Raw genomic sequence first — 23,645 nt, forward strand, 5'->3', positions numbered from 1 at the left:
GTTTCCAAGCAGTCAGTAGTACCAAGATGCTATCCAGAGAAAACAGTTCTTCTGGCAGTGTTGGCAGAGACAGAATGTAAGGGAGCTGGCATTTTTCCTGAATCATGGTTTGTGCACTGGAGCTGTGTTTTCAGTCCCTCTGCTTGTTCTCTAATTAAACTCAAATGTATTTCAACTGTTTGTATAATTTCCATTTAATGCTGATAGGCAATAAATATACATTTTAACACATAAGATGAATTTCAAATGCCAAAAAACAAACTGAAGACCAAGATTTCTAGATTTTATTCAGGGCTCTCTATCCAATTTACTGTATCATCCTGAGTTGAACAGTTTGTCTCAGCTGTGACTCTACTGGGAAATTAGAAGGGTTGTCTTTGAGAGATCTCACAGGCATTGTGAGGCTTAATTAATCTTCTAAATCACTGTGAGAGAATGAAATTTCTCCATATATGGAGCCATAAGGGTCAAAATTTTAATTAAGTCACACTCAAAAGAAAAAAATGGAACCAATTAATTGAGTTTAGAATTTAAATAAACTGGTAGTCCTACACATCAACACTATTAATCTGATTTAAATGCATCTAGTATATCTAATTAGTGTGAGCTTACAGCATGGATATGCTGTTATAGGTAGATCAGAACAACTGATTAAGCCCAAGTTTCTTAATACATGATTGCAATGAGAGGTGTATCCACACAGTTTAAATGACATGACAATTAGCTCAGTCAATATATGAATTTAAATACTATCTTGGAATATGAATCTTTATGTTTTTTCTGCCTGCAGCTCATATTGAATGATTACAAGTTTTATGAAAGGCCTGTTAGCATTATAAAAGCACAGACTCTGCACTCAATCTGAATTCAGTGTCTACATTTCAGACAGCATTTCTCTGTGCTTCACCTTCCTTTTTAAAATACCTAATACTTTTACCTAAAATACCTAATACCTTCACCTAATACTTTTTAAAAATCTAAATATTTGCACATTGATTTTTACTGTAAAATCTTTTGGATGAAGACAATGTCTTACATGAATAAATACAGCAATTAACACCTGTTTTGGTGGAAGCTCTGAGATAATTCTGTAAAAGAAAAAAACCTAATCACAAGTTTTAAAAAAATCCTAAAAGCCTCTCTAGCTGAGGGGCTTACATTTCGATTTCACTGTTGATTGGAAACTTGTGAGCTTTGTTTTGTTTTTACTGAATTCCATGGTACGTTATCTTATTCTAAAATGGATTTGGATTTTAAAATTTATTTGAGTTGTAAAAGATACCCTCAAATACTGAGTGAACTATTTGACTTGATCCTAGAAGGGTTTAGATTGGAAAATACCTCTATGATTCTGTGAAAGGACCAGGGGAATTTTCAAGAGCACTGTTACTTTACGCACCTAAAATCCACAGGCCTATACCAACAGATCTGTGATATGTCAAATAATTGTGTATTGTCTGTGCAGAAGTTTAAACAACAATAGGAATTTCTGATGGGAATAATACACTTTTCTTTTTCCCCCTAAAGGGTATTAATTATGAAGAAGATTTGCTTGGGCAGGAGAAGAGTCAATTTCCTCTCTTGCAATCTATAATTACAACCAAAGAACCTTTTGAGCAGCTTTGGGTAACAGCATATGCTTTCCATATCAAATCTGAGGAATGGATGAATGGTAAGGCTTTGATGTTCATTTGAAGAAACATGTTATTTGCAGTTAGTTAAGTAGAAGCTGAGAGGGTTAATTAGAAAATAATTTTAAGGAATAAATGCTGTTAAGCAGTGTGAAATAGAGTTACTGACTTGGATTTTGCATTAAGATAATTTTTTGTAACACAGATGATTTCCAGTTAGAGGACAATGATGAAAAATAGCTGTAATTAAACCACCCTGGGAATCTCCTTGTGCTGAAGTGCCTGCTGTGCTTTTTTTATGCTGCTGTATTCAGGACCTCTTCTGCAATTGAATGCTGATGAAGTTACTGAAGAGGTTGGAAATATGTGGAGGACCATGTACAAGCTCTGTAAGAGCTTCCCAGATGTGCCTGTGCCCAGGCGCATGGCGGAATCCATGAAATTCAAGCTTGATAAATTTAAACAGCATCTTCCTGTCCTGTCCATTGTCTGCAATCGTGGAATGAAGGAGAGACACTGGGAGCAGGTACTTTAAACTCTGCTTTAGCAGTGGAAATATTCTTCCATAGAAACTGTCAGTCCAATATCTTTGATCCTGTGACATGACAGATCCAGTTTTGAAATTTGTAACGTCACAGACAGAAGCTTCTTTAAATTAATAATTTATGCTAGAAAAGCAAATTAGGGTGTTGGACTAATACTTGGTTGGAATTTTTTGCTTGCTGTTTAAAAGTATTTCACAAAAAGGCATCTTGATAATAGAGTTATTTCTTACTTTATTTTCAGATTGGTAAAATTGTAGGATGTGAGATCAAACCGGATGAAAACACTAACCTTAAATACATGTTGGACTGTGGACTCTCAAAATTTATTGAAGAGTAAGAAGTTTAATCTAGTCTCATTTTTTAGACATTGTATTTCATAGCTCAGATACCAAATATTAGTTCTTTTGGAGTTCTGTGTGCTGTTAGAACATGCTGTAAAATCAGCTGTATTTACCAAGGTGTGAACTGTCAGTTGTTCCTGTAGCACAGAGCATTAAAAATCCAGTCGTATTCCTAAATCACTTAATTTGCTCATTCAGAATTTTCTGTCTGTATTTGTCTTACAATTAATGTTAATACCTCTAGCTTGGTGAAGCTGAAAGTGGAAAAATATTTCTTGACGAAAGAGTCTATGATATTATTAAGAAATTATTATGAAAGGTAGTCTGATATGCAGCTCTACCTACAACTGCTTTTTTTTTTTTTGCTCTTCAGCTATGTTACAAAAGCATTTCAAATGTATGTTTCATTTCAATTTAGAATAGAACCTGTTGGAGCAGCTGCCAGTAAGGAGTATTCCTTAGAGAAATCAATAGAGAAAATGAAATCAGAGTGGGTCAACGTGCACTTTGGTTTGGCCAAGTACAGGGATACTGTAAGTAAACACTAAATCAATATAGATATCTGAAAATAATCACTTTGATTCTGAATACCTATTGAGAAATATTAGAGGGATGTTGCTGCTGATTCATTGTGGCCCAATGGAAAGTTGTATCTTAGCCCACAGCTGAGCAAATGTCTCCATTGTTATAACTCCTTTTATGTGGACTTAAGTATCTGAAGAGTTTGTGATCTCACATGTTCATTCTAATAAATCTGTGAGCCTGAGGACTTCCCCAGTATTGTATGGAAAGCTGGACAGTAACAAAATTTTAAATTGCCCAGAGGAAAGAAGAGTCACAGTGCTTAAATGATTAAGTCAGAAGGCACCAGCTTCCTATCACAAAACAATCTCTGTCTGGACCCTTGAAACAGAGGTGTACAGAAGAGATTCCATTTGATATCTTCACATGACAGAGTAGGGGGAAGCAGAATGAGTGGTGAAATACAGTGACTGCCATCTGACTTGCCAAAATGTGATGTGTTCACAGGACACCAACATCCTGTCAGCAGTGGATGACATCCAGCTTTTGTTGGATGATCACATTGTCAAGACTCAGACAGTGTGTGGCTCCCCCTTCATCAAACCAATAGAAGCTGAATGTCTGGTAAGGAAAAGCCAGTTTGACTGAGCTTGCATGTTTCATAAGAAGTTTCCTCAAGTGCTTCAGGGTATTTTGACATGATAAAAGACATTTGACAGTTGTTAACTAAGAACACATATTCATATTTTTTGATTTTGATTTTTTTCTTGTCGTAATTTTGCTTAACTACTAAATGTTTTCGTTGCAGGCTTGGAAAGATAAGCTGTGTTTGATGCAAGATATTATAGATAGCTGGTTAAAATGTCAGGCAACATGGTTGTATTTGGAACCAATTTTTAGTTCAGAAGACATTATAGCTCAAATGCCTGAAGAGGGCAGAAAGTTTAAGATTGTGGATTCATACTGGAAAAACATTATGACAGAAGTGGTAAGTGCTAGCATTTCATGAATTGTGCATTTTTTATGGTAACATCATTATTAATATCATGTGCATACACTGTTCTTTTCTGCAGTTGGGTATTTGTATTGATGGAGTGAAAAATCCTTTACTAAAGTCCAACCATTTCTAGTCTTGCAGTAAAATTGTAGATTACATCATTATTGCATTGAGATTTCTGTAAAGGCTGGGTGTTGAAGAGTGAATCATAGTTCAAGGAAAATGAATTCTAAATGTTTTAGCTTTCTTATGGCTAAATGGTCAGAATTAGGTAGAAAGATGAATGGTTTGTGCTTTCAGGATCTGGTTATGGCTTCACTGACAAGGTACAAAGCTTTGTCTGGATACAGTGAGAGTTTGCATTAGACTTACAGGGTGTACACACTTTTGGAGCAACTAAATGGATTTTTTTGCATGTGATTGTTCTCTAATATATGACAGCATGGTTATTAAAAAATTTAGTGAATATGGACTGTCACAGTAATGTGTCAGGTTAAGATAATGGGAATAGGAAGTGCAATTTGGTAGCCTGTTCAATTCCTGTAAATAAGAAGTTGAGTAAGAGGCCAGACAGTGGTGGTGTAAGCTGAGATGTTTCTCAAAAACTCTGGGAGTGTGTGGTTGTATGGTAAAGGTGTTGAAATAATCAGTGTAGCTAAGTAGGAGTTGAGACCTGTCCAACAGCTCAGACTCTCAGAATGATGAGGTTGTACTGAAATAGAGCCCCCTGAAGAGGAGTGTTACCAGAAAGAGAGGACAGGAAATAATTGTCATGTGCTGTGTCTCTGATAAAACTTAGTTGTGAGTGGAAAACAATGTAGCAAGCTCAAGACACAGGAGCAAGAGCCAAAGATCTTATTTGTTGATATTTCCTTCATTAATGTCTATGAATTTCAAGTTGGTAAAATTGACAGTCTGAAAAGCAAAACTATCCAATAATGCAAATGTATTTAATACCATGGAAGCACACTATAGAGAAGAATTACAGCATTTTAGCCTCCTGCAGTATATGTGATTGATGCTGACAATTTTAATGTAAAACTTATTGCAATTTTTAGCAGTTTCTGCTGTGTGTTTGTTTTTATAAAGGTGAAAGACACAAAGGTACTTGTAGCAACTGAACAACCCAAGATGTTAGACAGACTTCAGGAAGCAAATACTCTCTTAGAGGACATTCAAAAGGGGCTGAATACTTACCTGGAGTCGAAAAGATTATTTTTCCCAAGGTAAATTAATGAAACAGGCCCAAGTTAGAAACGAGAAGCTGTAAGCTCTTTCAAACCATTTCTACTGAACTTAAAAGTCTCATTTTATAAACATATGTGGGACACAGTCACATGCAGCAAAAAATGAAAAGCTGTTCTCATCTCTAGACATAACTCATTTTCCTCAGTTGAGAAATGCCAGAACAGGTGGGGATGGGGAGGCACAATCTGTCTATCACAATGTAAACTTGGATTAGAAAGGCATTATTACCTACAGGGTATTTTTGAAGATGCCTTCCCATGGCTGATATGCAATTATGTCCCTGCCCCACCCTCTTTAGAGGTGTGTGATGTGTGGGAGTTGTTCATGATCACGAGGAGCAGGATTCAGGGTTTTAACAGGGTACTTAATGGCTGGCTGGAGCTATCTGGTCTTCCCTCCCTGAGTTTGAGAACCCTTATTCTACCTTTGCATTGAAATTCTGAAAAAAACAGATGTGTGATGAGTTTTATAATGTTAAAAATTGCTTAAGGAAAGGGATTTGAGATAATAATTTCCTCTCTGATACACTAGTATCTTAAGCATCAATAAAACCCATTGTATGAATAGATTATTAATGGAAATTTTCATGATTGGAAAGTAATTGTATTTTTCTGGCAGATTCTTTTTCCTGTCTAATGATGAGCTGCTTGAAATACTGTCTGAGACAAAGGATCCACTTCGAGTACAGCCACATCTAAAGAAGTGTTTTGAAGGAATTGCTAAACTGGAGTTCACAGAAGATCTGGAGATCATAGGCATGATCAGTTCAGAGAAAGAAATAGTTCCTTTCATAGATAAAATCTATCCAGTGAGAGCAAATGTAAATGGTTTTTTTAATTTTACTATATGAAATTAGATTAATACATAATACATTGCATAAAGTGCATGTTTTTGAGGGAATTAGGTTTAAACCATTTGGGATCACATCATGAAAGGAGTTTAGGAAGTGAGAGTGCAGACTGGTATAAAAGGATTTCCTACAAAAAGGAGTAAGACATACCAGTTTTGCAGTAAATTCCTCTGAAAGGTGGGGCATGTTGTGAGTTACAGACACTCTTTTCCCTTAATCCTGTAGGAACAAAGCTTGCCCTGGCTTAAAATGAGCAGGCTTAGCTGGTGGTGCAATCTGTGGTTTTTGTTTAAGCTTATATAAAACATATCCAGCTGTTTCTTTACTGGGTTGTCTTTATTTACCTGCCTTGAGGCTGTAAACTACAGTATTGCCAGTCGTATTTTGCGTAATTTCAGCCTTTATTTCTTTTATATACAACACCCAGATCTGAAAAAAGCATATTTACCCTAACACATTTCAAATAATTTGTCATTGAAGAAGAATACAGTCAGGAAATGTGTATTAAATCTTAACTGTTTTTCTTTCTTGAAGGGCATGGTAGAAAAATGGCTTTTGCAAGTAGAAGAAATGATGTTGGCCAGTGTCAGACAAGTTCTTCAAGATGGCATAAAAGGATATAGCCAGGTAATTGTTCCTAAACTATGGTATGATTTAGATTTCACAAACAAATACACATTAATAGATTGCTCAAATTCTTAACCAAGGAAGCATGTTTGAAGCTAAGTGGAATCCAGCTCTTCCTGTTCAATTGTACCAATTTGAAGTTTTAGTCCTGTAGTTTCAGGAAAAAAAGTATTAAAGCTTAAGATGCTGCTCTCATTTATTTACAGCATGAGACAAAAGACATTTGAGGAAAGTAATTTTTCTCAGTGCCATAATCTAATGTGTTTATATGACTTCTTGTGTCTGAAATTGATTTTTTGGTTTAAGGTTCCTCGGAAAGAGTGGGTACTTCAGTGGCCTGGACAGGCAGTTATTTGTGTTTCATCCATTTACTGGACAGAAGAAGTGTCTGAGGCTATAAGGAAAAAAGCTTTACAAGTAAGATTTTCTTCTAACTTTCTATTTCTAGGCACTGAACTCTGATTAATTAATTAAGAGCTCCTTCTAGCAAAGAAGTTCCTCAACAAATATTGCAATTTACTCATGCAGTGCTTTATTTTGTTTTTCCTTTTGCATTGGGTCTTAGCAGAGGTTTTTTCCCATTTACTTTGGTGTGTATCAGGAGAAATCCTACTGAAGGAAATTGTATTACTTCATTTATGAGTGATACTGGTGTTAATTAAAGTACCAAACAAAAAGTGACAGGCCATTGTTAAACACTATGTATTTTTATTTCTAATTCCTGTCTGTACATGGGAAGCCTCAGAGAAACAGGCAGGCAGAAATCTCTCTTTACAACTGGGTGCAGTTATTTCAGAGAATCCCAGAATCAGTGAGGTTGGAAAAGACCTCTGAGCCCATTGAGTCCAACCCATGACCCAACACCACCTTGTCAACCAGATCCTGGCACTGATTCCATGTCCAGTCTCCTTAAACACCTCCTGGGACAGTGACTCCATCACCTCCCTGGGCAGCCCCTTCCAAGGTCTAATCACTCCTTCTGTGCAGAAATTCTTCCTAATATTCAATCTAAACTTCCCCTGGCACAGCTTAAGACTATGTGCCCTTGTCCTGTCACTTGTTACCTGGGAGCCCAGCCCTCCCCTGGCTCCAGCCTCCTTTCAGGGAGTTGTAGGAAGGGATAAGCTCACCACTGATTTCTCTGGTTATTGCTTGACTCTCCTGGTGAGGAAGGTGCAGCAGCCAAATTTTTTTTATTTCATGCAAGAAACTTTTCTTACGTGTTCATAGTGGCTCTGTCACTACAGCAGTTTTAACTATCACTTCACTGGGGCTTTACTCAAACACATGCTCAAGCAGTGGAACTAATTTCTGTTTAATTCAATGGGCTTTTCTGTGATCCTGTTTAAGCTGGGTGGATAAGGATTTATTTGGAGATTAAGTCTGTCAGCAGAATGTTTGGGCTGCTTTTTAAATGTTGAAATAGAAAAGGATTAATAAACTTTATATCAAGTACTACATTTTAATAATGCCTTTTTATTTTTGTATCCTTACTGAATAGCTTAGCTTTAACTTGCCTGCATTGTTTAACACCAGTTGAAGATCTTATTCAATATATCCAGACAGAACTAAAATGTTTATTACTTTCAGAGAAAATATCCTGAATAATCCATAGCTGAAGAAAAATGAGAAGGAAATACAGAACAGTGAATCACAGAATATAAGGGACCTCTGGACATTGTGTAGTCCAACACCAGTTTAAAGTAGAGCCAACTAAACCCTGTTGCTAATGGACTTGGTCCCATATGCCCATCCTTTCTTGTGTGGGGGAAGCTAAACAGAGAATATCTGCTCCTATCCTGTAGAGTTTTGTCACTTTCATTGGGAAGAAAGATAAGCCTTCTGCTTATAAGCTTTCTTTCAGGCCATAAATATTTTTGAAGTGTTCATATTAAAATAAAATTCCAGTATACCAAAGAGAATTCAAAGTGTTTGTGTGGTGCCCAGACTACCATTAATATGTTTTGTCAGAGGGGCTGTCTCCAATGATTGTACCCACAGGAGCTTAGGAACTGCTGGCTCCAGCATCCCATAAATGGCTGTGTTTGTTTCTGTGGCAGGATTTCTTGGAGAAGAGCAATGTCCAGATCAAGGACATCGTTGAGTTGGTGAGAGGAAAGCTGTCCAGCGGAGCCCGGCTGACCCTGGGGGCTCTCATTGTCATTGATGTGCATGGTAATGTGCAGCTGCTCTCCCCTGGGGCAGCTGGGCCAGTGCTGCTGGCAGTACCTGGGTGGACTGCTGGAGAGAGGCACATAAAATGCTTTCTCTAACTTGAATCAGCCTTTACAGAGTTATTGCTAAGCTCTTTGTGCAAATGAGGATTGTTCAGTACTGCACAAGGGTCTCCCATCTACTTAGAACAGACACTGGAATTTAGTTACAATTAAACTGATTCCCTATGCAAAACAATTGCAAATTCCTCTCTAACATGAAAACCAGCCTCTAAATGTTGAATTACTCTTACATAGCTCTAAGTAAATGTTACTTTACTTATAAGTTAAGTAAACTACTCAGCAGAAGAGTCTAGATTTTTTAAACAATCTGTACTCTGCAGCTCGTGATGTGGTCTCAAAATTGGTTGAAGACAAAGTCACAGATCTGAATGACTTCCAGTGGATTTCTCAGCTGAGATACTACTGGACAGAGAATGATGTGACAGTGAGAATGATCACAACAGAGATGAAATATGGTTATGAGTACCTGGGGAATTCACAACGCCTGGTTATAACCCCACTGACAGATCGATGTTACAGGTGAGGACATACTGTCTGTGAATAATGCTTTCTCTTTCTGGATTGATCTGTGTTTACTTTCATTTGTTCTAGTTAATAATAGGAGGAACCTCAGCAGCTAACATTTTCTTGTAGATTTTGCCCTAATATGGTGAAAATATTTACAATGTATAGCCTTCTACACCAGTAGAGTAATAGATTCTAGGGTATCCAAGAAGGTGCTTCTGAAAAGAGGTGGGAGCACATGGTATTGGAACTGCAAAGAATTCTACAGTAGCACTGGTCAATTAATTTATCTGAAGTAAGGCACACAGTTTGGGTATGCCTGCCAGTAAGATAAATGAGGTAATTAAAAAGCCCTTCACAGATACTCGAATGCAGTTAGCTTCCTGTTCCTCCACTGGCTTGCAAGAGGTTGTAATGGAAATACTTCAGTCCTCAAGGTTAAAATATTCAAAGGGATTTCATATTTCACTTCTGGTGAGCCCTCAAGACATGAGTCAAAGCCCTTGAATGAGGGTTTTGTAAAATAATCAGGTCTCTCCAGTATTAACAGAGATCTTATTTTAGTAGGATGTTCACTTGAAAAGCAATGTGATTCCCAGGTTTTTATAACAACCTTTATGCTTTCTCATCCATTTCTAAAGATTGGCTGAATTTATAAAGCCAGCTTCAAGCTCTTGCCAGTTCAAGTGCCACTTGAGGGAAATGTGTGCTTTTGCAGACTCTACCATTTTGCTCATGGCACTGTTCATTTGCTTGTGTAATTGAGGGTATACAAGGAGGATGCATGTAATAAAAGCCTTGACATTCCTTTTAGGCCAAGTGGCCAAATGTGGCTTTCCACAATTAGGAATCACTTATAAGACAATACTGGGTTTTTAGTGCAAGCTGTGGAGTCTGTAGAGAAACAAGTGAATTGTTTTCAGGAGAGCCTGTATAGGAAAGTACATGTCAGTCCATTCAGAAATAATCTGATATTAAAGATTGCTATTTCTAATGCCTGTGTTCTTATTAATGTAGGACATTAATGGGTGCCTTGAAATTAAGTCTTGGTGGTGCTCCAGAAGGGCCTGCTGGGACTGGCAAAACAGAAACAACAAAAGATCTAGCAAAAGCTATAGCTAAGCAGGTACCAAAACTCCCTTTTTTTTACTTTCCACTGTTTCCCTTTGGATATGTAGATATTAAAATGCCATTCTTAAGCAAGTGCTGCTTATTTTGTAGCTATTCGTTTACAGTTGGACTCAAAAATCTTAAAGGTTCTTCCCAGCCTAATGATTCTGTGATTCTGTTCTTTATTCATGGGAATAGTTGGTAACAAACTCACATTTAGGACTGTGTCTATTTGGCATCCTGGTTTTCTAATCCAAAATTAGCAACAATAATCCCTTCCCATTTTAGATGCTAAGAATTTTATGGAGGTGATACTTTTGTGGTAATACTGAGAAATGTTATTTGTGTTTTTGTTGTAGTGTGTTGTCTTTAACTGCTCCGATGGCCTCGATTACAAGGCAATGGGCAAGTTCTTTAAGGGGCTGGCACAAGCTGGAGCATGGGCCTGCTTTGATGAGTTCAATAGAATTGAGGTAATGTTTTAACTCAAATAAAATGAGAAAGCTTCAATTTAAGACACAAGAAGTTTTAGATTTAGACATGACAGCATGATTGCCAATTTTCTGCTTTTACTTGTGGTGAGGCCTCTCTGTTTTGGTAATTAGTGACAGAGAAATAGGCACTCTGCTGCCTGCTCTAGAAGCACATGCCTACCTGTTGTGTTCTGGGTCAATTTAGCTGAAAAAAAACCAAGTTCCTTTACAGTTTTTTCTTTTGTATGTGCCACTCCTTTGTTGGGAAAGAAATGTTCTTGTCCTCTCCTTGAGAAATCAAGCTACAGGTGTGGAGTTGCATTTGTCTATGTTCAGCACAGGACAGACAAATTCCAGTGGAGGGATTCCTGTAATGACCAGAGCTGAGTGTCACTAACTGAGTGACCTGATTATCAAGCTGTGTAAACTGACACATCTAATTCTCCCCTTGATCTTACTCTGGTCTTTTTGGTTTTGTTTAATTTGGTCACTGATGACTGTGAGGATAAGTTTTTATCATTACTTTGATGAAATTCCATTTAAGTACATACTAGTAAATGTGGACATTTTATCGAATTCTATTTTGTATGTATTAGTATCTTTAACTCTTTAATTTTTCTGGTTTTCAGCTGCAGCTTGTTTTCTAGTGAATTCAAGCATTAGCATTTCTTTTCCAATATTCTGTTACCTTGATACTTTAAAACAATCAGCAAGCCTTACTATTATTTACCCTCAATTTTGGGCATTGAGTGAATCAGTTTTTCTGGCCTAAGCTGAAGGGAAAGTGCTTTTAGAGGCCTCCAGAGGGAGTTCCTGTCCAACTAACTTAGATGTCTACATTCAGGCTCATGGTATTTCCCTGAGGAGGCTTTTAGAAGCCTCTGTTGATCAGTCTCTGTTAGTCAAGTAGAGAATAGTGGCACTAACTTTCAGAGGATCCCTTCCATGGACAGCTAATACACAGACTCAGGGTGATTTTTCCCTGGAGAAATGCGAATAAAGACATCAAAATATGTAAAAAAATATTTTATATTGGTTCTCCAAGTGTCTTATGTTTTCTAATCTGTTCTGTCTGTATTAGGTTGAAGTATTATCTGTAGTTGCCCAGCAGATACTTAGCATCCAGCAAGCTATAATTCGCAAACTCAAAAAATTCATCTTTGAAGGGACAGAGATCTCTCTTAACCCCACTTGTGCTGTCTTTATTACCATGAATCCTGGCTATGCTGGACGGGCAGAGTTACCTGATAATCTGAAGGTAATCTGAAATCCTGATTTCTTGTAGAAATTAAACTGAATTTGTGACTTCTTGTCTATAATAATAATAATAATAATAAAAAGTCATCAATTGAATAATAAACTGATGTCTAATGGTTGCTTAGCTTAAGGAAGGAAAATGCCATCACTCTGAACATCCCCTCCCTTGCTACTTCTGCTGACCATGACCCCATGAGCTCTGGAATATCCCTTGGCTCAGCTGTCCTGGCTGTGTCCCCTCCCAGCTCCTCGTGCACCCCCATTCTCCTGGCTGGTGTGGGGTGAGGAGCAGGAAAGGCATTTTCTCTGGGTGAGCTCTGCTCTGCAATAACAAAAACATCCCTGAATTATCAACACTGTTTCCAGCACAAATCCAAAACACAGCCTCAGGCCAGCTACTGTGAAACAATTTAACTCTACCCCAGCCAAAACTAGCACAACTGATAACCCCTTCAAGTGTATCCTGCTGTGCTTTTCACCAAGCTTTAGTAAACAGTTAGGGTTGTACAAAATGCACAGAAGAAAGGTCTCAGACTAATCATATTGATAGCAGTTTACTGTGCTCTCTCTAATTGGAAATTCTCTGGGTTTACAATGGTCTGGTGATCGAAATCCCAATTTAAATTTATTTTAACTTTGTGAGTTGCTGAGACACTATGGAGAGACTGGTATGGTCCTGGTTCTTTTTCTGGCATTGCCACAATTCTTTGCATGATCTTTTACAAAGCATTAACCACACCATGTGCTGGATTGTCTGTTAGGAAAGTGAGATGAATGTCACCTCCCTTTTCCTCTATTTAGTTCTTTAGAATTGACTCTTTCTAAGCATTTGTTACTGCAGTGCTTAGCACAGACCTCTTGAACCTCTTGATAAGATCAGAATAGAATAGAACTCTGAAGCAGTCTCAGATTTCAGATGATTCATGAATTCTTTGCATTCATGAATTTATGGAGAGATGCTATTCTTACTAAACAGGCACAATTTATTACAGTATTCCCCAGTCAAAAGTTAGTATCTTACCTTTTTCCTTGCAGGCACTGTTCCGAACAGTTGCCATGATGGTCCCAGATTATGCCTTGATTGGGGAAATTTCACTTTATTCAATGGGATTTCTGGACTCTAAGAGGTAAGACATGCTGAATTTTCTACCTAGTTGAGTCTGATATACCTCATTCCTCTATAAGGCATATACGTGTGTTTGAGGCATATATGGAAGGCTGTCCATGTTTTATTTCTCTAGAAAGGACTTTTTAATCTCCTGCTTTCTTGTCAATTCTCATTTTCCACCTCATTCTGCCAGATGTGCACTTCTGCACAGAATCATTTCGAAAATGTATCAAAATATCATACACAATTCCTAGATGATGCACACATCCAGTAGCATGGCATTTTTCCACAGTCTTGCTTCCCAGGTGCCTTGGGCCATCTTGTCCGCTGCTGTGTCTTAGAATCACTGCAGATACTTTGTGTGTAAAGGAAGGTGAATTCTTTTCCTTGCATGGTGAGATATTTTTACCCTACATGTTATATTTTATTATCCACAGTCTTGCCCAGAAAATTGTTGCCACTTACCGTTTGTGCTCGGAGCAGTTGTCATCTCAGCACCACTATGATTATGGGATGCGTGCAGTGAAATCTGTCCTGACAGCAGCTGGGAACCTAAAACTGAAGTACCCAACTGAAAATGAAAGTGTGCTGTTGCTTCGGGCTCTGATGGATGTTAATTTGGCCAAGTTCTTGTCCCAGGATGTGCCATTGTTTCAGGTAAGGTATCAGGCCAGTGTGTTTTGGGTTTTATGATGATGAGATCTGTTATAAGAACTCAGAGAAACAGGTCATTATCTTAGTTTGGAACAGTTTGATCTAGATGATGCCATATCAGTACAGAGTTATTTCAGTCCACTGATCTAGAGGAACTCTTTGGTTTTGTTAGGATTATTTTGAAAAGCAAGCTTTCAATGGTGCCTTTAAAGTTAGTCTATAAAATGTTAATATGATATCTTGTTAAAAATAATCTTGTGCTGTTTCATTCACAAAAAAAAACATTTTTTGAAGTTTGTTTTCTGACTTTGTGCTCCAAAAGAGATATGGATAATTAAGTTAAGGTCATTTAGAAATTTGAGTTCAGAATGAAAATGATGTTTCTCTTTGCATGCTGCTTTAATAGCAAATAAATTAAGATGCAAAGCACCCAATATTGAGGACTAAAAGCTAGGGTAGAAGCACGGCCAGAGTCACTGCTCTGAAGTTTTGGAACACATACCATTCTATTTAATTACTGAAATTCTTTCAACTACTTCCACATCATTTTGTGCGATCCTGATGGGGGCAAATTTGCAAAGCAATAGCAAGGTATTTATGAAAACTGCAGGCATAGGTTTCTCTTTCATGTGTACAGAATACTTCCATGGCTACAGTTTGCCTAGAAGTTAGTTTTGTCTAGCTGAGGACATTTGGTTTTAAGCTCCTGTTATCTGTATGAATATTGTTTTACTTGGGAATTTTCTCTTTCTGTAACCTGTGTTTAAATAGTGTTCTATGTTGTCTCTCCTTAACAGGGTATCATATCTGACCTGTTTCCTGGAGTGGTTCTTCCTACACCAGACTATGACGTATTTATCAAGGCACTAACTGAAAATATTGAAAAATTGAATCTTCAACCAGTGCCATGGTTCATTGGAAAAATTATTCAGGTTTATTTTCACATACTTCTGGGGAAGAAAAGCATGAGAGCAGAAACATTCTTCATTCACTGTCTGTGTCATGGAATACACATACACTGTCTGTGTCATGAATAGCTAATAGTTTCCTTTCCAATTAATGGAATTTTCAAATGGGGTATTTTTACAGAGTACAAATCATGGAATAAAAACACACTTTGATCATAGTGATTTTGTAATTCAGTCTGTGAAGGAGCTAACGTGCAGCCACATTGAAGGGCTTGTGCTTCAGGATAGAAAATTAAACTGAATCTGTTACTAACAGAGGCAGTGTAGCCTAGTGAGCAGAATGCTGGACTGGGAGTCAGGCTCTAGTTCTAGTTCTAGTTCCTAGTTCTTTACAGTCTCCTTGAGAAGTCTTGAAAGAGGTGACCTTGCTTATGCTTCACTTCCAGCCCTATGTTCCCACTGCCTCCCATTTATTAGTACTGGGGACCTTTTAAACAATACTTAACCTTTTTTCTTGTGCAGCCTGGTGACAGGGTAATGCCAAGGGTAAAAATGTGTGGCCTGTGCCAGGGTCATCAGTGGTCTCTCCAACAGCAGTTCAGACTTCACACCTCACACCCTGTACAGTGCTGCTGGTGCAGCTGAGGGATGACATTTAGCAAGGAGAAAGGGAGGATGCCTGGGGAAAACAGCTTCTTAAATTGTTTCAGTGAGAATTGCCATAAAAGCATGACTGCCCTCTGGTTTGGATTAAGGCTTTGGTCAGCCAGCAGAGTGCAGAGATCTGGTTGTGCCACATCTGAATGCAGGAGGGAGACCTCTATTTTCATTCACATACCACATAACACTTCTTTATTGCCATCTAAGGAGAGGCTCTCCTGTCCCTGGCAGGTGTATGAAATGATGCTGGTGCGCCATGGTTTCATGATTGTTGGAGATCCTATGAGTGGGAAAACCAGTTCATACAAAGTGCTGGCTGGAGCCCTGGCTGATCTGTGTGCAGGTAACGTTGCCCAGCCACAAGCTTCTCATTCAGTGAAGTCAATTCTATGACTGTTATTTTTGCTTTGCTGAGATATGCTGAGCTTGTTAATTGTCCTATACTCTCCTTTCTTGACTGCAGAATTTCTATTAATTGAACTATTTTTGTCTGGTATATTTGTCTGATAGTATTTTTCTCTACATCTACTGGAACAGTAAGCCATACTAATATGTTTATCTTTTTCTGCATTTTTAGGCATTTTATTTGAGCATAATACTCTTGAAAAAATTAGCTCTGATAGGATATTGTAAGTAGCTCCCATAAATATATGAAATCTGTGCTGCTCTGCTTTTTCTTTTTTTCATGTGTTTTTTTTTACAGCAGACTTCTTGCTTACCTTGTACAAGTAAGGGAATTTCTTATTTACTGCTACCTAGGTGCTACATATCTGAGTTCTTTGCTTTGAGATGGAGTAGGATCCTCATGAATCATCTTGTTCAGCTATTGAATCAAACTAACCTATCACATTCTCAAGCTCACGTATTTGCCTTTTTACACAGCGAACGCCATGGATGAGTTTGCTGTTGAGTACAAAGTTATTAATCCCAAAGCCATTACTATGGGGCAGTTGTATGGCAGTTTTGATCCTGTAAGTCACGAGTGGTCAGATGGAATTCTTGCCAAGGCCTTCAGGGAACAAGCATCTTCTACCACAGAAGATCGCAAGTGGATTATTTTTGATGGCCCTGTGGATGCAGTTTGGATAGAGAACATGAACACTGTGCTGGATGATAATAAAAAGGTAGCCTAATTTTTGCCCTTACCCTCATCCTTGAATAAACATATTTTAGTAGTAGCAATATTGCTACTGCATTAGTCAAAGGAGGTGTGAAATTCAGGAAAGGCTGATGTGCCTAAAAGCACTGCTTTATTTCCCCAGTTGTGTGAGTGGCTTTAGATGGTGTTAGATAATATTAATCCATTACTTCTCCCTAGAAGCCTTATCTTCCTCTTTCTTTATTGAAATGAGGCTGATCATTGAGGCTTTTTTATTGACCCTTTTAGGAAACTGAAATACATGGACTCAGTTCTGTGACTGAAAACTGAACTTGCTTAAATTACCTCGAAAATAAGTGAATTATTTAAAAGCTGCAGGTCATAACTGCCTTTTCTTGCAGAGTTATTTAAAGTTAGAGCATTGTTCTCTGTGCCTCTGCAAGCCTTACAGTAAGACATGGAAACGTTGAGGCAAGGTCATAAAATATCATGTATTGTAAGGATACAAATGAATGAATGAGGAGTGACACTAAGTGGAATGTTCAGTGATTTTATGACAAACATTGCTTTGACTGTATGATCAGCACTAACAAGACTAGACCATGTTTATGTGATGCTCTTCTTCCAGTTATGCTTAATGAGTGGTGAAATAATTCAGATGAGCTCAAAAATGAGTTTAATCTTTGAGCCAGCAGACTTGGAGCAGGCATCTCCAGCAACTGTCAGCAGGTAATGTGAGAGCACTCAAGGTTCAACTGTCCCACCTTGCACATGCATTCTTCTACCACAGGTGTTTGTTCTTCCCAGGTGTGGTATGATCTATATGGACCCACAACAGTTGGGTTGGAAGCCACTGAAGGATTCCTACATGAAAACTCTGCCTCCAAACCTGCAGGAAGAACACCGACAGCTGGTGCGAGACTTCATTTTTTGCACAGGTCTAATTAGAAGATGAACTATAAGGTGACATTCACAGTTTGCCCACTTGAAGGCAGGCATGCAGAATCAAACCTTTTTTGTTATTACCATTAACAGTTTAGTCTTCAAAACCTTTTTCACCTCATTGCTTTTATGAAGGAGAGCTCTTTGTGCTGTGTATTGTGCAATGTTTTCTGTAGATGCAAATAAAAATAGGTGTTGGTGAGAATCAGCTTTTAATGAAAATTTAAAATCCCTATTACTGGGCATTAAAATCTAGTAAAATAATTGGAATAATATTAGGATTGGAGCTGTAGAAAACTTATTTATATGATTTGAGAAGACTCCCTTTGAGTTTTTGCAGGAAATTAGAATCGAAATCCAAAGAAGTACCAAGACTAGAAGAGTACTTTATTTATAGTTTTCTTAGTTCATCAGAGTAAAGTAATTATTCCTTAAGCAACAGGTAGCCTGACCCTTTAGTGCATCTCCCTGAGTACTAGTCCCTGGGAAAAGGTTAGGTCCTGATTTCTGTCCTGTTTTCCAGTTTGAGTTCACAGAGCAGATACCACCATGGTCAGTATTTACCCTCATGCTGTGGCACTCCTGCAGGCCCCAGTCAGCCCCAGCATGCTGGAATTTCTGCTTTGGCACAGTATCTGTGCTGGGTACTCTCTAGGGGGCCTCTCTTTAAGGGAGGATGAAACCCTTGCCTTGGTTTCTGTTGGAATAATTTGTTGTTGCCTAAACAAAACAGGAGTCTCTCTAGGCTGAGCTTCTGCTCTGCTGTCTGGATTAGTAACTGGGTAACAGAATTCCTGCTGGAAACTTCTCTGTGTTACAAGCATCTTGTTTTCACCATCAGACAGTGATGGTGTGATGTTGTGAACATTTCAGTACTGCCTCACATGGGCCCTTTCCTGATCTCTCTGCCAATTTCTGATGCCTTATTTTTGACTGAGGGTGAATTGAGGGGCAGTGGGGAATGTGGCAAGTTCTGCATTGTCACACAGCTGTTTCCTTTTCTCCTGGTAGGTCGATGACTTGTTTATGTGGCTAGTTGAGCCTTGTTTAGATTTTATTGACCATCATTGCAAATTCATGGTAAAAACGTCCTCTCTTCACCTGAGTAACAGCTTGATGAAACTCTATTCTTCTCTCCTTGGTAAGTACCCTAAGCTGCCTGGGTTTTATTTCAATTTTTCTTTTTTTTTCCTGCCATGTCCCAGGACAAAATGCAGCTGATAAGATGCAAGGAAATACCAAAGGAACTCCTTACTCTTGAGTTCATATAACACAGTCAGTGATCTCACTGATCAGTATTATTAACAGTTCTTTACGTACACAGCTTTCACATTTGGAAACTGGTGTCATTACAAAACTAAACATGATCTTGCAAGTGTGTTCTATGCTTTGGTTGATGTTTGCTACCATCTGAAGAAAAGAGTTAGGACTATTTTTCTTCTAATTTAATTTTTATTTGTAAACAGTATCTTACACAGACAAGATCCTCCATTTGTAGATTGGCTTCATTCCACTGCAGACAGTGCTCCACTATTGTCTCAGGATACTTTTGCAAAAATACATTTTGAATTGGGATTTATGGTTATTACTGGCTTTTAACTAAAATTCAAAATATGTGTTTTAGATGAAATTAAGGAATGTGATGAAGAGGACAGTGAAACCATGTCTGCTCAGCAGATCACCTCATGGCTGCAGGGCCTTTTCCTTTTTGCTTTGGTGTGGACAATTGGAGGGATCATCGATGCAGACAGCAGAAGAAAATTTGATTCGTTTTACCGCAACTTGCTCAACGGAATGAACGAGCAAAACCCACGCCCTAAAAATGTGAAGATTAACAAAAGCAATATCTTCCCAGAAAAAGGTGTTTCTTCATAACTGTGCTCACCTGGCCTTTTATAAAGCAGTAAGAAAGCTTGGCACTTGGTGTGCCTGGCAGATGTTAAGTCTGCAGCAGAGCCACCATCTGCCAGGCCTTGGGCTGCACAGTTGGGTGCCCTTCCCTGGCTCTTTTAACCTGGAGTAGCATATGCCTCCAGTTATACTCAAACACTGTGGCTGAATCTGACCTAAAATCATTTGGTGATGATAATGGCACTGGGGGGGTAAGACTGGGGGGGTGGGGGTGTATCTTGTGTACTAGAAAGCTTCCATTACCTCACAGTCTTGGAAATCTCACACTAAAATTAATGAAGTTTATTTTTATAATTTAATCAGTGGGTTTTCCTATGTTGTGTTTTTCAATTAACAGGGAGTGTTTATGACTTCTATTTTAACAAGCGTGGCCATGGGCAGTGGACCATGTGGACAGACTACATCACAAAGGAAGAGCAAGTTATCGCCCCGGGGGCTAAGGTGCACATTGCTATCTTTATTATGCAAAATAATTATTTGACTAAATAATTTAGAGGTATGAATAATTATATTAAGTTGTTTGATGATTACTTTGCAACATTTCATTAGTCTCTGTGAGCTCCCTTTCATGCTTTTGTCTCAATTCTGGTACCACTAACACTGGAAGTTCAGCACTGCAGGTGCACATGGAGCCCTGAGGTTGCCTGGTGGTTAAAATTTGGGTTCTGCTTTGTTCTCTGACAGCATTTGATATTGGGGAAACCATGGTGGGAAAAAGCCAAATCCTGAATTTCCATTCCTTAATTTCTGTTTTCAGTGGTTGATCTCATGATATTGTACTATGAATTATTCAGAGAAAGCAAGCAAAGAGACTGGGATGTGGGGAACAGTACTGAGAGTCCTGGATCCCCTCCATTTCCAAATAGGGGCACTCAGATTTTGATGACAGCTGTGAACTGAATGGAAGGGAAGCACAGCAGAGATCTGCAGATCAAATTTCAAGATAACTTAAGCTTATTCAACTTTTCATTCCACTGTAGTTACCATTGTCTTGTCTATTAAGTACTTGAGAGATGTACTTAATAAGATGGCATTTCATTCTGCTGCCAAAAATCTTTTCTTGATATCAAAGCCACAGCTGCTAATTTTAAGTAAAAAATGATGAAGAGAAAAGAATTTCCATACCAGTGTTCCTTTCCCTTTGCACAATAGGGGAACTGAACTAGGCCAAACTTAACTCAGTAGTTCTCCAGGCTTTATATATTGTCTGTGAACCATGATATAGGTAATACTGGTTGTGCTATTGACTGTAGAAGCCCTGAACAAGAAGTGGGGCCATGGTATTTACTAGAACCTTGTTATAGCTTAGGTTTTCAGACAATAGAACTTTTTAAAATGCATAACTTTTAAAATGCAGAACTTTTTTAATAGAACTTTTTAAAATAGAACTTTTTATGTGCTACAGGGTTCCTGCAGTTGCTTGTAAAGAGTCATGTTGATTAAGGTATTAGATGTTTGATTTTCATGTTTTATTTTACTTTCCTGTGTAACAGGTATCTGAGCTGATTATTCCAACAATGGAAACTGCCAGACAAATGTTTTTTCTTCAAACATATGTGGATCATAATGTCCCTTTGCTTTTTGTGGGTCCCACTGGCACTGGAAAAACAGCTATAACAAACAACTTTCTACTGAAACTTCCAAAGGAAAAATACATCCCGAGTTTCATCAACTTCTCTGCCAGAACATCTGCTAACCAAACCCAGGATATTATTATGTCTAAGCTGGACAGGAGAAGAAAAGGATTATTTGGACCTCCAACAGGGAAAGAAGCTATAATTTTTGTGGGTAAGACATATTTATTTCATTTTAAAAAATAATTCTTGCTCTGGTTTTAGGCAAAGGAAGTGGTTCACCAAGACTAGTAAATCTGGATTACCTTAGTGCTTTTTTCAGGCATCCAGAGAATTCTGGAATCTCCTGAGCTGGAAGGGACCCAGAGGGATCACCATAGGATTAGCACTGGCCTTGCTGAGAGGTTTAAGTGATGGTTGTCTTCAGAATAGTTCTTAGAGTTGCAGTGGGACATGACATGAAATAAAACCAAATCACCAGCCACACTTAGTTAAGCCATCACCTTAATTATGCCTGTGAGGTGTAATGGTATTTGATTTTGGTTAGTTCAGTGGGCAGCAGGAATAACAACACACAGCCTTTTTCTACCTCTAGCACAGTTATTTTTCCTTAGAAGAAAACTGAATTCCCAAACACTGAGGTTTTTTACTCAATGTCTGTGTTCTCCATAGATGACCTAAACATGCCTGAAAAGGAAGTGTATGGAGCCCAGCCAGCTATTGAGCTTCTCAGGCAATGGATTGATCACGGGCACTGGTACGACAGGAAGGATTCATCCCACCTCAGTATCATAGATGTCCTGCTTGTCACAGCTATGGGTCCCCCTGGGGGAGGCAGGAATGACATTACAGGTAGGAAATACATTACTATGGCAGGTGGTTGTCTAGCAGACTGAAATTAAGGAGTGGGTTCAGGTTTGCTGATGGCAAAATCAACATTTATCTACAACTGATGGATCTACTGGTGCATTCACTGAGTGGGTCATTCCAACTACAGGTCTGTTATGTTCAAGTTCTAATCTGTACCTCTACCAGAGGGAGATTAATCACCATTAGAAACAGTTTTTAGAGTTGATTAAACTGTGAATGACAGAAGTTATTCTAAAATTAGTGATGGAGATTATTTCTGGTTTCTGTTATTTGGAAAAGGGAGGGAATACATCTGCTTGCCATGTCTCTGGCAGGTCTCTTCTGAAATTTTATCTCCTGCTATTAAGGTAGGCTGCTAGGCTGCCTGCATTTATTTACAGGAATGTTACCTGCAAGTCCATGATTCCTGTCACAGCACCATAAGGGAGGTTATATTTTCTAATGAAAAAATTATGTAAATAAAAGCCCTAATGTACCTGCAGCTTCATTATTATAGGTTATATATAGCTGCATTGTTATAAGGCACTTCATGCTACTTGGCTTCTTATAAACACTGTGATACAGGTATAACTGTGTGTGTTCTGAGGAGGCTTTATGAAAATAAGTCTTCTGATACAGCTAAATTTCTAAAATTTACTCATGTGTAGACTGATTCTTTTTAGGTGAAAGCCAATAACAAAATGCTTGACTTTGTAAAGGTTTTACTGTGTCATATCACAATCAAAAGGCTGATGTGAGCTGAAATTTTAAATTGGGTAATAGCCTTGCAATGATGATTCATGTTTTACATATTCAAAACAGTTGTTTTAAGTTAAATACTTATAAAAAATGTAGTCCAGTTTATATTTCTTTTGCTTCACTGCTAGGGCAAATATTTGCCAGAAACAGAATCATGAAGCTGGTGCCAGATTCAAAGGTTTTTTAATGACAGGCAAACCTAGAAGAAGAAAGCTGAAAGGTAGAAAAATATTTGACCATTTAAATAAATCTCTCTGCATCCTTCTGTGTGTGTTCCAGGACGCTTCACACGGCACTTGAATATTGTCTCTATCTGTGCTTTCAATGATGACATTTTAACCAAGATTTTTACTGCAGTTACTGACTGGCACTTCAGCAATGGCTTTGATGCTTCATTTCTAAGGTAATGGGATCAATTTACTTTGTCTTTTCCCTGTAATTTATCTGCAGAAGTTAAAATTGTATTTCTTTTCCTTCTTAAGGCTGGGTAAGATGATGGTCCAGGCGACGTCGGTGCTGTATAAATTGGCAGTTGATAATTTTCTCCCAACACCTTCAAAATCCCACTATGTCTTTAATCTACGGGATTTTTCCAGGGTTATTAAAGGAGTTCTGCTCTGTCCACACACTCATTTGCAAGTAAGTTGTAGTTTCATTATACTGATGTAGGAGAGAGCAGTGAAAAAAGTTTATTTTTATAATACATGAACACCGATTTCAATAGATTTACAGAGTTTAAGATTAGAATAGTCCCTGAATTCCTTGTTATGTATTTTCTGTCTGTCTCTGAGGGAGAGAGCTGTCATTTTGTTAATACTATTTAATTTGATTCAGTAGAG

General features: G+C 38.1%; 1 protein-coding gene across 1 annotated transcript in view; it reads left to right on the plus strand.

Annotated features, from left to right (window-relative positions):
• DNAH3 (dynein axonemal heavy chain 3) overlaps positions 1–23,645 on the plus strand; it is a 55,211-nt gene that overhangs the window by 12,860 nt on the left and 18,706 nt on the right. The window contains exons 18-46 of the mRNA XM_054643469.2: positions 1,528–1,672; positions 1,946–2,157; positions 2,418–2,509; positions 2,936–3,050; positions 3,547–3,663; positions 3,848–4,027; positions 5,126–5,262; positions 5,903–6,104; positions 6,669–6,761; positions 7,068–7,178; positions 8,822–8,936; positions 9,319–9,517; positions 10,520–10,628; positions 10,972–11,085; positions 12,167–12,343; positions 13,378–13,469; positions 13,888–14,107; positions 14,902–15,036; positions 15,904–16,015; positions 16,555–16,796; positions 17,400–17,500; positions 17,579–17,684; positions 18,725–18,854; positions 19,338–19,574; positions 19,962–20,065; positions 21,118–21,412; positions 21,871–22,050; positions 23,086–23,209; positions 23,289–23,445. Coding sequence (XP_054499444.2) covers positions 1,528–1,672; positions 1,946–2,157; positions 2,418–2,509; positions 2,936–3,050; positions 3,547–3,663; positions 3,848–4,027; positions 5,126–5,262; positions 5,903–6,104; positions 6,669–6,761; positions 7,068–7,178; positions 8,822–8,936; positions 9,319–9,517; positions 10,520–10,628; positions 10,972–11,085; positions 12,167–12,343; positions 13,378–13,469; positions 13,888–14,107; positions 14,902–15,036; positions 15,904–16,015; positions 16,555–16,796; positions 17,400–17,500; positions 17,579–17,684; positions 18,725–18,854; positions 19,338–19,574; positions 19,962–20,065; positions 21,118–21,412; positions 21,871–22,050; positions 23,086–23,209; positions 23,289–23,445 — 4,353 coding nt within the window. The remainder of the gene's footprint in view (positions 1–1,527; positions 1,673–1,945; positions 2,158–2,417; positions 2,510–2,935; positions 3,051–3,546; positions 3,664–3,847; positions 4,028–5,125; positions 5,263–5,902; positions 6,105–6,668; positions 6,762–7,067; positions 7,179–8,821; positions 8,937–9,318; positions 9,518–10,519; positions 10,629–10,971; positions 11,086–12,166; positions 12,344–13,377; positions 13,470–13,887; positions 14,108–14,901; positions 15,037–15,903; positions 16,016–16,554; positions 16,797–17,399; positions 17,501–17,578; positions 17,685–18,724; positions 18,855–19,337; positions 19,575–19,961; positions 20,066–21,117; positions 21,413–21,870; positions 22,051–23,085; positions 23,210–23,288; positions 23,446–23,645) is intronic.

This window comes from Agelaius phoeniceus, chromosome 16 (assembly GCF_051311805.1).
Source record: "Agelaius phoeniceus isolate bAgePho1 chromosome 16, bAgePho1.hap1, whole genome shotgun sequence".
Lineage (NCBI taxonomy): Eukaryota > Metazoa > Chordata > Aves > Passeriformes > Icteridae > Agelaius > Agelaius phoeniceus.